The sequence below is a fragment of the Macaca thibetana genome, chromosome 15 (genome assembly GCF_024542745.1).
Source record: "Macaca thibetana thibetana isolate TM-01 chromosome 15, ASM2454274v1, whole genome shotgun sequence".
Classification (NCBI taxonomy): domain Eukaryota; kingdom Metazoa; phylum Chordata; class Mammalia; order Primates; family Cercopithecidae; genus Macaca; species Macaca thibetana.
Window position 1 is genome coordinate 34,390,715 of NC_065592.1, and position 13,547 is coordinate 34,404,261.

At 35.4% G+C, this 13,547-nt stretch overlaps 1 protein-coding gene across 5 annotated transcripts in view; it reads right to left on the minus strand.

The window, feature by feature from the left end:
- Positions 1–13,547, minus strand: part of FSD1L (fibronectin type III and SPRY domain containing 1 like) — an 89,820-nt gene that overhangs the window by 43,714 nt on the left and 32,559 nt on the right. For all 5 annotated transcript variants that reach the window (XM_050761848.1, XM_050761845.1, XM_050761849.1 and 2 more), the window contains 2 exons: positions 11,529–11,551; positions 6,446–6,567 (listed from right to left, as the gene is read on the minus strand). In XM_050761848.1, the coding sequence (XP_050617805.1) occupies positions 6,446–6,567; positions 11,529–11,551 (145 nt within the window). The remainder of the gene's footprint in view (positions 1–6,445; positions 6,568–11,528; positions 11,552–13,547) is intronic.

Below are 13,547 nucleotides of genomic sequence, written 5' to 3' on the forward strand. Positions count from 1 at the left end.
CGACTGACAAATGACTATATTAGAAAAGAAGATCTAAAACCAATAATTTAAGCTTCCACCTTGGTAAACTAAAAATAATAATAATAATAATAATAATAATAAAGCCAAAGCAAGCAGAAAAGAAATAATGAAAATTAGAACAAAAATCAGGTTGGGTGTAGTAGTCACATCTGTAGTCCCAGTGCTTTAGAAGCCTCAGGTGGGAAGATCACTTGAGGCCAGGGGTTTAAGACCAGCCTAAGCAACACAGTAAGACCCCCTCTCTCTACAAAAAAAAATTAAATTAGCTGGGCATGGTAGCACATGCCTGTAGTCCTAACTATTCAGGAGGCTATGGCAGGAAGATCCCTTGAGCCCAGGAGTTCAAGGCTGCAGCGAGCTATGATTACATAACTGCACTCCAGCCTGGGCAACAGAGCAAGACTCTATGTCTAAAAACAAACAAAAAAACAAGAACAGAAATCAATGAAACTGAAAAGAGGGAAATCAAAGGAAAAAAAGTCATGAAAGCAAAACCTGGTTCTTTGAAAGATCAATTGAATCAATAAACCTCTAGTCAGACTAAGAAAAGAAAGGACACAAATAACTAGTATCAAAAATGAAAGAGGGGGCATCACCACAGATCCCATGGACATTAAAAAGCTAATCAAGGAATTCTATGAACAACTCTATGTCCACAAATGTGATAACCTAAATGAAAGGAACAATTCTATGAAAGACACAATCTGCCAAAACCCACAGAAGGAAAACAGACAATCTGAATAGATTGAATCGATATTAATAACTTTCCAAAACAGAAAGCACCAGGCATAAAAGTGTTCACTGGTGAATTCTACCATTATTCTCAGGACAAAAGTATACTAACTCTCTATAATCTCTTGAGGAAGAGAAAAATAGAATACTTCCTAACTCATTATATGAGGCCAGCATTACCCTAATACCAAAACTGACAAAGATATTACTGCAAAAGAAAACTACAAACTAGTATGTCTCATAAATTAGATGTGAAAAATCCTCAACAAAATATTAGCAAATCAGATCCAACAATTAACAAAAAGAATTACAACCTTGACCAACTGGTGTTTATTACGAGTATGCAGGCTGGTTCAACATTTGAAAAATCAATGTAATCCATCACATCAATAGGCTTAAAAAGAAAAATCTCACAACCATATAAATAGATGCCAAAAAATGCATTTCACAAATTCCAACACTCATTCGAAATAAAACCTCTCAGTGAAATAGGAACAAAAGTGAACTTCCTCAACTCAACTTGTTAAGAAATAGCTACAAAAAAACTTACAGCTAACACCATACTTAATGGGGAGAAACTCAAAATTTTTCCACTAAGTTCAGAAACAAGGCAAGGATCCCCCTCTTTCCACTGCTTCCAACATAGTACTGGAAGTCCTAGGTAATGCAGTATGACAATACAAGGTATTCAGATTGGGAAGAAATAAAACTGTCTTTGTTAACAAATGACATGATCATCTAGGTAGAAAATCCAAAAGAACCAACAAAAAACTCCTGAAACATAAGTGATCACAGCAAGGCTGCAGGATACAAGGTTAATATACAAAATTCCACCACTTTCCTGTACACCAGAAATGAACCAGTGGAATTTGAAATTAAATCACAGTACCATTCACATCAGCACCCCTAAAATGAAATCTTTTGATATAAATCTAACAAAATATGTTCCATGTTTATATGAAGAAAACTACAAAAGTATAATGAAAGAAATCAAAGAACTAACTTAGAGATATTCCATGTTTATGGATAGAAATACTCAATGTTCTTCAGATGTCACTTATTCCCAACTTGATCTACAGATTGAATGCAATCCCAATCATAATCCCAGGAAGCTATTTTGTGGATATCAATAAGATGGCTCTAAAGTTTATACGGAAAGGCAAAGGATCCAGATAAAGGCAACACAATACCGAAAAAGAAGATCAAAGTTAGAAGACTGAAACTAGTCAATTCTCAGACATACTATGGGAGGCGGAGCTTGCAGTGAGCGGAGATCACGCCACTGCACTCCTGCCTGGGTGACAGAGCGAGACTCCATCTCAAAAAAAAAAAAAAAAAAAAAAAAGCTACAGTCACCAAGACGTGGTGTGGGTGAAAGAAGAGACAAATAGATCAAAGGAACGAACGGCATGCTTCATGAAAGAATAAGATAGACTAAACATTATTACTAAAATTAAAAATCTTGCTCTGTAAAAGACATCGTTCAAGGCGAAGAAAAGCCAGACGGTGAGACAATATCTGCAAAAGAAACATCTGATAAGGACTACAAAGAACTCCTTTTTTTTTTTTTCTCGCTCTATCGCCCAGAGAGCCACCCGCCCAGCCCAAAGAACTCTTAATATTCAACAATAAGAAAAGAAACAACCCAATGTAAAAAAAATAGGCCGAAGACCTTACAGACATCTCACCAAAGAAGACAGACAAACAGTAAGTATATTAAAAGATCCTTCACATAATATGTCATTAGGGAAACTGAAATTTAAAAAAACAATAAAATACCACAATACCACCAATTGGTGAAAATGTGGAGCAACAGAATTCTATTCATTGCTTGTGGGAATGCAAAATTGTACAGACACTTAGGAAGACAGTTTGGTAGTTTTCTATAAAATTAAACAAACTTTTACCATACTATTCAGTAACTGGCATTTATCCAAAGGAGTTGAAAACTTATGTCTACACAAAAATGTGCATACAGATGGTTATAGTAGCCTTATTCATAACTGCTCAAACTTGGAAGTAACCAAGATGTGCTTCAGTGTATGAATGAATAAACCAATAAACCATGGTGCATCCAGACAATGGACTATTATTCCATAATAAAAAGAAATGAGCTATCAGGTCATCAACATACATAGAGGAAACTTAAATGCATATTACTAAGTGAAAGAAAGCAATGTGAAAAGGCTAAACTATATGATTCCAACTATACAAGATTCTGGAAAAGGCAAAACTATGGAGAGAGTAAATAGATCAGTGGTTGCCATGGATTGGGGGTAAGGAACGATGAAAATGTGGGGCACAGAAGATTTTTTGAGCAGTGAAAATATTCTGTATGATAATACAATGGTGGATACATGTCAGTAACATCTGCCCAAACCCATAAAATGTACAATACCAGGAGGGAAGCCCCAATGTAAACTATAGACTTTTGGGTGATAATGATGTGTCAGTTTAGGTTCAATTGTAATAAATATACCACTCTGGTGGGAGACGTTGATAGTGAAGAAGGCTACACATGTGTGAAGGTGTATAAGAAATCTCCATACCTTTCATTCAACTTTACTGTAAACTTAAAACTGCTCTAAAACTAAAGTTTATTTTTAAAAAGCTGCAAATATAAGAAAATATGTATATTTTTACAATCTTGTAATAGTGAAAGTCTTTCTAAGTAAGACCTTTATAAAATCTAAGAGTCACAAAAAAAAAGTGTGATGTATTTGACTGCACTAAAATTAAAAATTTTGCTAGGAAAAAAAATCACCATAAATTCAACAGGCAAATGATCAAGGTGAGCAAGGATATACACCACATAGGACAAAGGTTGACTTCCTTAATGTATTAAAAGGTCCTATCCCACATTTCATTAATAAAAAGACTAACAATCCCATGAAAATTTGACAAAATTCATAAATAGGGAGCTCATTTTTAAAGTGGCTTATGAAAATATGACAAAGGCACAAACTCATTCATACTTAAAGAAATGAAAATTAAAGCAATCACAATATATTTGTCACCTATTAGAATAGGAAAAAAAAACCTGACAGTAGTGTTTGCAGCAGTATAACAATACATGCATTCAAATATTTTCCAGTACATATAAACTGTGAAATCTCTTTGACAACTTAAAATCTACTCAAATTTAAAATAAACATGCACTTCCACTTCCAGGAATTTGTCCTCAAGAGATAGTGTCACCTCTCTGTAAATATATACAAGTATTTGATCATTTCAGCATTGTTTCTAATAAAAAGACTACAAACCTAAATACTCATCCAGAACTAATTACATTCCTACTATCTAGTCATGAAAAAAAAAATAAAGTAGATGTACAGTGATCTGGAATGAACTCCAACATACTGTTAAGTGGCAAAGCAAAATTATATAACAATGTATATGTATGCTTCCTTTCTTTGAGTTCTTGCTGTACTATGTGCTTCCACCTTTTTAAAGGAGGTGAATTATATGTTAGCTTTAATCACATGAAATCACCAAAAGTAACCAATTACATGATTCTGTCTATATGATGATACTTTTACAAAGGCACAGACTGTTTCTAGAAAGATAAGCACATGCTAGTTAACAGTGGTAGCTCCTAGGGAAGAAAACTGGCAGTCTGAGATGAGAGGGCTACTTTATACTCTTTCGTACGACTTCAACTGTTTATCACATGCATATATTCCTTTTTCCAACAAAAATACTAAAGTAACTTTAATATGTAAACAGATAAGCAGGAAAGGACAACTTTCCTCTCTAGGTTGCTGAAATTTTTCTTTGCTCTCCACTCAGATGGAAATTATATTAAGAATGTTCTACATCTGATAGCTATATGAAGAAGGGTGAAATTCTGAAGTTTTAGAGTCACACTGGTGGTAAGTAGAGACATATGGTTAATGTGACTTCTAAACATATTTCCTATTTTCCTTTCTTAAGAAAGCTCACATTTGGAGATATATTCCCTAGTCTGAAATTTAAGTCCCTATCTCCCACAAGTGAACGTAAGAGTGTTCTACTGAAAAGTAAAACCTCAGTTAACTGGTAACCTGTGCCACCTCAAATTTTCAAAACTAAAATAAAATCCAGCTTCTTACCAATGAAATTCTACATGTCAAAATGAAAAAAACAAACCATTTTAAATTATATGGTAATCAAAAAAACTTTTAAAAATGTTTATTCCTGCTTTAATATCAGTTTCACTCTCAAGTAGAGCCTTGTGAATGAAAATATAGAAATTCTGAAAGGCCAGTGTTTAGGTAAATAGCCAATGACAAGTACACTTTCTTCCTCTACAACTACAGTTCCTTCTCTCATCTTTTCCTTTTATGGACTCCTCTAGAACTTCTAATCTGTATCACACAAATTAGTATTTCACTTGTGCTACCCTTCCTAGGTTCCATTATAGTGTTAGAACTACTAACTTGTTTTTCCAATCATATTTTAAAGTCCCTGACCATATATTCAAGGAAAAAAAGAATGGTTCCATATAATCAACATTCTCTATTGAAAAATAGCTAGCCTCCAAAAGAAAAAGTACTTGTAAGAAAAACATGTCACTTTCAAGAATTCCTTGATCCCTCAAATCACCATATCTAAATAGTTTTAGTTATCAGCAACATGATGCAAAAAAAACAAAAAACAAAAAACCTAACCAAAAGGTTGTAAGTCATATTCCTGACTTGTCCCCAGCAAACTCATGTTGAAGTTTGATCACCAATATGGCAGTGTTGGAAGGTGGCACTTTTAAGAGGTGATTAGGTCATTACAATGGATTAATGTCTTTCTCAAAAGACTGGGTTAGTTCTCATAAAAATGGATTAGTTCCCGTGAAAAAAGGTTCTTACAAAATGAGGTTGCCTCTCTTGTTTTGCCTTTTTTGCATGTGTCTGGTTCCCCTTCTGTGCTCCATCATGTTTTGACATAGCATGAGGCTATCACCAGAAGGTGCCAGACACTGCTGCCCAGTCTTGAACTTCTCAGCCTAGAGAACCTCTTTTCTTTATAAATTACCCAGTCTCAGGCCTTCTGCTATGGCAACACAAAACAGATTAAGATTGGTTCTTAATTGGTTCTTTCATATAAGTGAATACTTTGGGACTCAATCACAAATAGTTTTGGCTACTGCAATATCCTCGTATTAGTACTTTAATAAAACAATGTTAACATATACTGAAGATAAAGTTCCATCTGAGCCACAACCACAACAATAATAATAATAATAACACCTAACATTCACTGAATTTTAACTATGTGCAGGTACTATTATAAATATTTTAGAGGTATCAATTTATTTAATCCTTATAAACACCCTAGAAGAATATCATCACATTTTAAAGATGTTAAAAATGAAGGAAGTTAAGTAAATTGTTCAAGATGACATGGCAAGTAAGCAATAGGATTCAAAGCTAAGAAGTCTGGCCTTGAGACCCACTGCTAACCATCACACCATACTGCTTCCCTCTGCCAAGCTAACAATAAGAGATTCCTTGATAGGATTCTTAAAATGCAATTTTTACTATCAATAAAATCTCTAAAAATAAAAAAAAACTACCAAATTTAATTATTCCTTAGCTGAGTGAAAAAAAAAAATCACACTGTACTTCCTTAATATTTACATACCAATGTTCATTGCAAAAAAATCTTGTAGAAAAAAAAAGTTTTTATACAAAACTTTACATGTAGTACATGTATTTACCTGGCAAAAACTTCAAAGTTTGCAGCATCTGTCTTTCCTGTGAGAAATCCACCATTAAATGAGTCATGTTGTCACTGACCTTTGGTTTCAAAGAAAGGCGAAAGGCTGAAGCCATTGTGACTCTATGGTAAACACAAACATACTTTTTAAAATAAAGGAATAGGAAGTATCAAATCATATTTAATTTATAAAATGAAAATACAAATTATATCACTAATAATTTCAGAGACTCTAATAAAAGTGAAATAGAAACTTGCTCTTAGTCTTCAAAATTAACTAAATAAAAAACTACAAAATGTCTTTTTAAAGACATTTAAGACAACTGGTTAGCAACTTTCCTCCCAATTTTTATTAAATTGCATATATACAAATAATAACAAGTATCCAATAAAAATAATCTTTACCAGACTCAACACTCATCTGAACCTCTGTACACTCAATCTTAATGACTTCCTGATGCCAGCCTTACTCGTTTTCATATGCCAGATAATGAACTTAAATTCATTTATATTCATTTGAATCACACCCTGATTCAAACATTCTCCCTAGTAACAAGAGCTACTCCATGTACCCTCAAATAAGAGTAGAGGTAGATTGACCTAATATTGTATAGTTTGGTAGTTGCTAAAGACAGGCCATGGATAAGAAAGGAGAGAAGTGAAATCATTATCAATGAATACCATACTAGGTGTCACTCTGATCTATCAACATCAGCTACAGGGAAGCCTACTATAAGAAACAGCCCTGTGAAAAACTATATGCCATGGAAATAATAGGAATTCAATAAACATTTACTAGATGAATGTGGAGGGAAAAAACAAAAAGAATAAAGTCACTTTATCCAAAGTACAGAGAGTCTGTAGTCCATTAAAACCGGAGATTAAAAGAAATCCTCTAATCCTATTAATTTGTAATTTTATCTCTAATTTCAATTTTTCATATTCCAATAAATTTCCATGAGTATCACAAAGTAAGCCCCTTACTATCTTTGGTTCAAGAATGATCAGAAGTACTACAGGTGAACACTGTCCTCCTAGTACACAATTTGGAAGGGGAAGGAAACAGAGCTGGTGGGACAAGGGGAATACTAGGCCTAGTCAATTGGATCTGCCAAATCAATTGGATCTGCCAAATCTACACAAGAAGTTAATGAAATGAAAGATGTCAAACTTGCTATATTCACTTATTTTAGGATGAAAAATGTCAAACTGTTTCTGTATTTATTTTACTTCATTTCAAAACTAGTAATAATTTAATAGTAACAATGAGTAAACAACAGTTGTGTTTATCAAGAAGAAAGTGCTATACTGAAATATAATTTACAGCAAAGGGGATTCACACTGACTGAAGGCTTACTATATGCCAAGTATAATTCTGATTACTTCATGCATATTATGCGCAGCTGTTTGTCTCTCAAATAATACAATTTCAATAAAAAGGAACAAATACTAAGTCCTATATATGTCATTCTTTACAGCCCCAAGTATTTTTTGATTCAAGGACATCTGAAAGAGCTACAGTCAGATATGTACTTAATAAATGCTCACTGAATCAGTGAATAGGTTAGAACCTACTTGGTTCATTCAAAACCTGACTAAATATTAAAATGTTTACTGAGAAATGTTGAGAAAAAAATCTGAAAGTATTTTAGAGAACTTAAAACCTTAAACCTGTAAGATTTGATTCAATCACCATGACATCAAAGAAAAAGAATATGCCCCATAAATGCATTAGAAAGGCTTATCAAAGCTTTAAAAAAAAAAACAAGAACAACTCTTATTTTCTAGACAATGAAAACTTAAGTTTCCATGAATCATTTTAGATGGGCAACAATGCTACAATCTTTCAGAAGATTAAACTTTAACTGCATGTATTTAGACATGTGCCTCAAAGCCCAAACTAAACATCTAAAATTAATTAGATAATTCTCTATACCACAGGATCCATGAGGCTAGGTATGTTTTAATTCCCCTTGATTTTCTTAGTTCATTTCTACTAGCACAAGGTAAATTCAAGGATCCTTTGCTTCTGATTTTTGCAAAGAGAAAATAACTACAAAACATAGTTTTAATTTCCTCAAACTACCTAATTAACTTGATTCTTTCATAACTCCTCTCTTTCAAGAACCAATAACTCCTGCAATATACCTCAACTAATCATATTCCAATATTATTAAGTCCCCAGAAGTACACGCCAGTGATTCTATAAAGTTGTAGAGATGCGCTATTATCTTATTTCTATCCTCAGTTTTCTCTCTTAATCCTGCTGTTCCTCTGCGTAACTTTTACCATAGCAAATGATAAATAATGAGTTTTCGCAGATATTTTCATTTTTTATATTTGATTCCTTGCTCAGATATGTTACACATTCTCCCTTAAAGTCCATCTATGCCCTTATAAAAAGATAATCCTAGGGCAGGCATGGTGGCTCATATCTGTAACCCCAGCACTTCGGAAGGCTGGGGCGAGGACCGCTTGAGCCCAGGAGTTTGAGACCAGCCTAGGCAACATGGCGAAACCCCGTCTCTACAAAAGATACCAAAAAATTAACTGGGCACAGTGGCATGTGCCTGCAGTCCCAGCTGCTCAGGTGGCAGAGGAGGGAGGGCCCCTTAAGCCAGGGAGGTCCAGGCTGCAGTAAGCTGTGATTGTGCCACTGCACTCCAGCTTGGGTGATGGAGCAAGACTCTGTCCCCACCCAAAAAAAAGAAAAATCCTTTCTTTACTTGGTGAAAATAGCTAAAGTAGTCATTTTATTACGACTATATGTTTAAATTATTTTTATATTTTAAATGGTAATGGAATTCTAAAAGCTCACTTTTGGGGAGTACCAAAAACTACATCGGAGAAACCTGAACATTATAAAGCTAAATATCAAAATTTTAAAAATTAAGTTGAAGGGCCGGGCACAGTGGCTCACACCTATAATCCCAGCACTTTGGGAGGCAGAAGCGGGCAGATCACTTGAGGTCAGGGGTTCGAGACCAGTCTGGCCAACATGGTGAAACCCCATCTCTACAAACACAAACACACACACACACAAATTAGCTGGGTGTGGTGGCAGGTGCATGTAATCCCAGCTACTTGGGAGGCTGAGGCAAGAGAATCACTTGAACCCAAGAGGCAGAGGCTGCAGTGAGCCAATATTGCACCACTGCACCGTAGCCTGGGCAACAGAGCAAGACTCAAAAAAAAAAAAATTAAGTTGAGACTCAGAAATGTTCCTCAGGCAGGAAGTAAAAATGTTGCAGGGGACCACAAAAATGCTATAGGGTTTGAACACACAAACATGCAAACACACACACAGACACACACACACACACACACAGGAGTTTGCCTGAACCCTAATTCCTGAGATCACCTGGATACTAATGAAATCAAGTCGAGGCTGGCTTAGAAGAGGCAAAAAACCCAAGCTTCAGTAAAGAACACAGCCACTGAAATTGGTCATAAAATTAAATCCTGATAAACAAATCTGGGCAAAGAGAAACAGTTCAAGGATACAGACAAAATTCTGTGATGCCAAGAGCCATACAGAATCTTGAAAAAAGGAGAAATTTTGCAAGGTCATGATAAGGAAGTAACTTCTAATTCAGAAAATTAGGAACTAAAACAGGATGTAGTGGGATAGGTAGCTAAACAGTAAGTATAATATACCCAGGGAGGAAGATGGATGACTCATAGCAATTTCCAGACACAACCCAAATCTACCTTATCCACAAAACTGACCTACCTACCATCCATTCCTCACACCGCTAGTATTTTTCACCTCCAAACTTTCACAATCATCCTTCTAGATTCAGGATTTATAAGAGTGATCCATGTGTTTAGCTACTGCCTGATGTAAAATATATAAAAACTACAAAAACTAATATAGGACCAGGCACAATGGCTCACGCCTGTAATCCCAGCACTTTGGGAGGCCAAGTCGGGTAGATCGCTTGAGCTTAGGTGTTCCAGACCAGCCTGGGCAAAATAGCAAGACCCCGTCTCTACAAAAAATACAAAAATTAGCTGGATGTGGTGGCACATGCCTGTAGTCCCATCTACTCAGGAGGCTGAGGCGGAGGATCACTTGAGCCCAGGAGGAAGAGGTTGCGGTGAGCCAAGATCGCACCGCTACACTCCAGCCTGGGTGCTAGAGTGAGACTCTGCCTCAAAAAAAAAAAGAGAGAGAAACACAGAAGTAAAATTTTCAGCCAAGATTAACAATAGAGGCACTGTTTTTCACATAATCTATAATGAAAATTTTTGTGAATTATCTGAAGAATAATTTAACCTAGGATTTGGAGTGGTACTTTGAAGAGCTGTGCCTTTCAGAAAATCTCATGATCCTCAAATGAAAAAACTTGTTATAATCTCAATACAGACAACACTCAGTGACTAGACAGGCAGATCCAAACTGTTCCATCTGTGTTAATGCGATCCAAATGTTGCTAGCAACTCCTTTAGCACTCTATGTTCATTACAAATACTAAATTTCTTTTGTTAAGCCTGGCTTTATCAATAAGAAAGACCTTTTAAGTCAAAACCTTTAATAATTATCTTTAATTTTCTCTTCCCATAGAATATTAACCAGATAGTGGTGGCATTAGAAATAGAAAGAGATGGCACCAGGAACAGGATGGAATGAGAATACAAAGGTGTTAAACAGGAGGGCAGTGAAACAGGAGAGCTTTAGTTCTTGAGGACTACTTAAAATGAGTGAGTTCACAGAAAATAAGACCCACATATTTAAATTTAACAAAAAACACATTCCAGGAGTATATATTTTTAAGTTATTCAAAATAGTTCCTTCTTCATTAGTACAGCTAATTAAGAACTGTTCTAAAACTAAAACTAACTATATTACTATACCAGAAATGAAATTCTTCTGAAGCACATAATTATCCACAACTATGCTTTTAAAAAATCTTATTCATACAATGGTTATTCGAAGAAAATATACAGGGGACATTTTATTCTGTACTTGGTCATTGGGTATTTTTATCTTAACTAACACAATTTTAATTTAAAAACTATTTCTGAATTTCATTTCTGACTTCAATAACGATTCTTAAGTAAAAATGTGTTTTATACCATACCTATCCTTGATCTGTCTGGCAGCCTTGGAGCCAATCAGGGAGAAGAGAAAGAAGGCAAGTTAGTGCTTTTCATGCAAGTTTCAATGGCAGTGACATGCAAGAAAAGTTAGGATATAAACCCTGCAATAGATTAGTTCATATTCACCAAAACACAAACTATAGAAAATTTATGTGTATAGTTCACATAAGCTTTCATGTGATGTTATAGTAGAATTACAGTAGAAAATCCAGACCCCATAAAAATCAACTTTTAGGAGGAAAATTTAACACTTCAAACAAATTCCAGGTGACTATAAATGTTTTTTTCTTACCTTAATATTATCAAAACACACCTCCACTTTCATTCAGTCTGATACTCATCAACTAGAGCAACCAACCTCCTTCATGGGACAACTTCCTTCATGGTTTTCTTGTACATGTCAGATTTACTCTCTACTTTTTCTTCGGAGATCTCTTTCACTACTTCATAATCGTTGTTCCAAGTTTTCTCTATATGCCTCTATAGGGCAAGGAATTCTGAAAGCTTGCCTGCTAACAAATACAACTAGGCTGCAATTCTACAAATCTTTACTCCAAAGAAAGTTGTAATGGCAGAAATCCAGACACAAAGAGACCAGAGAAATACTTCCAGCAATGGGGTCTTTCTCCATGATGATTTCATAGATGCTACCAACTTAAACCTAAATATATCTCTTTTGTCTTTTTTTTTTTTAATGAAAGCACAAGTTTAGAAAGGGAACTCAGCTATTTACTTGGGGTTGCATGGTCATACAAAATGATAAAAAACAAGTAAAAACTGTTGTCCTTTTTACATTTACATACAATATATCCAACAAAAGTTTTTTTCCCCACAGAACCAGTACAGTTAACAATATATCAGACATAGACAAGGCTGTTTTGCTCAACATTGTATCCCCAGTGCCTAGCAAAAATGCTTAGGACATAGTAATACTTAATAATTATTAAATTTATTTGAATGTTAATTAGATATATGTAGCAATGCTTCTGTGGCCTCTCTTCTTCAGTTCTAATGTTGTTCCTATTCATTATTGGTCATTTTTATATCCACCCTAAAACATTCTGGTCTGAGTACCCTTTCTACTCAAAAACACAGAACTCAGATCTTTTCTTTTCGAGACGGAGTCTTCCTCTGTCGCCCAGGCTGGAGTGCAGTGGCGCGATCTCAGCTCACTGCAAACTCCGCCTCCCGGGTTCAGGCCATTCTCCGCCTCAGCCTCCTGAGTAGCTACCGGGACCCGCCACCATGCCCGGCAATTTTTTTTGTATTTTTATTAGAGATGGGGTTTCACCATGTTAGCCAGGATGGTCTTGATCTCCTGACCTCGTGATCCACCCGCCTCAGCCTCCCAAAGTGCTGGGATTACAGGCGTGAGCCACCGCGCCCAGGCAACACAGAACTGAGATTTAAGAGATCAGCATATTATACAGTTTCAGCACTACTATTAATCAGTTGAGACCTTGTATATTAATCATTCTATTTCTTTTCTAATGAATTTTGCTCCTTAATGTTTCCGAAAATCATTTCCAAGGCCCACATACTACAGCAAACAAATTCTGTAGGATCTGTATGTATCTTAAGTCACGAAACTACTGTAGTACCAGAGAGAGAAAATGTTTAAAAAGTTAATTATATTGATTTTTTAAATTACTGACATTAAAGCTGGAATTACAAAACAAAGATTTTAATGTAAGTGTTAAAGGAAGGAAAGAGGACTCTTCTCTGTACCTGACATGAAACAAGTACTACTAGGATTACTCTTTGCATCTCCCTTCCCTTATTTCTCCTAGGAAAATGATACGACTTATCCGATAATGGGTTTGAAAGGAGAAACTAGAAAAGAGTAGCTCAGGACCTTCTGCTTTTTCTGGCAGCTTGCTTGCCCACAGAGAACATATATTCTGTTCTTTCCCTCTGTGCCATAACTTTCACTGAAAGTGGCTTCCCCTGCCCATCACCTGAGGCAGCCCCTGCTGATCATGCCTGGGTGAATTTGTCTG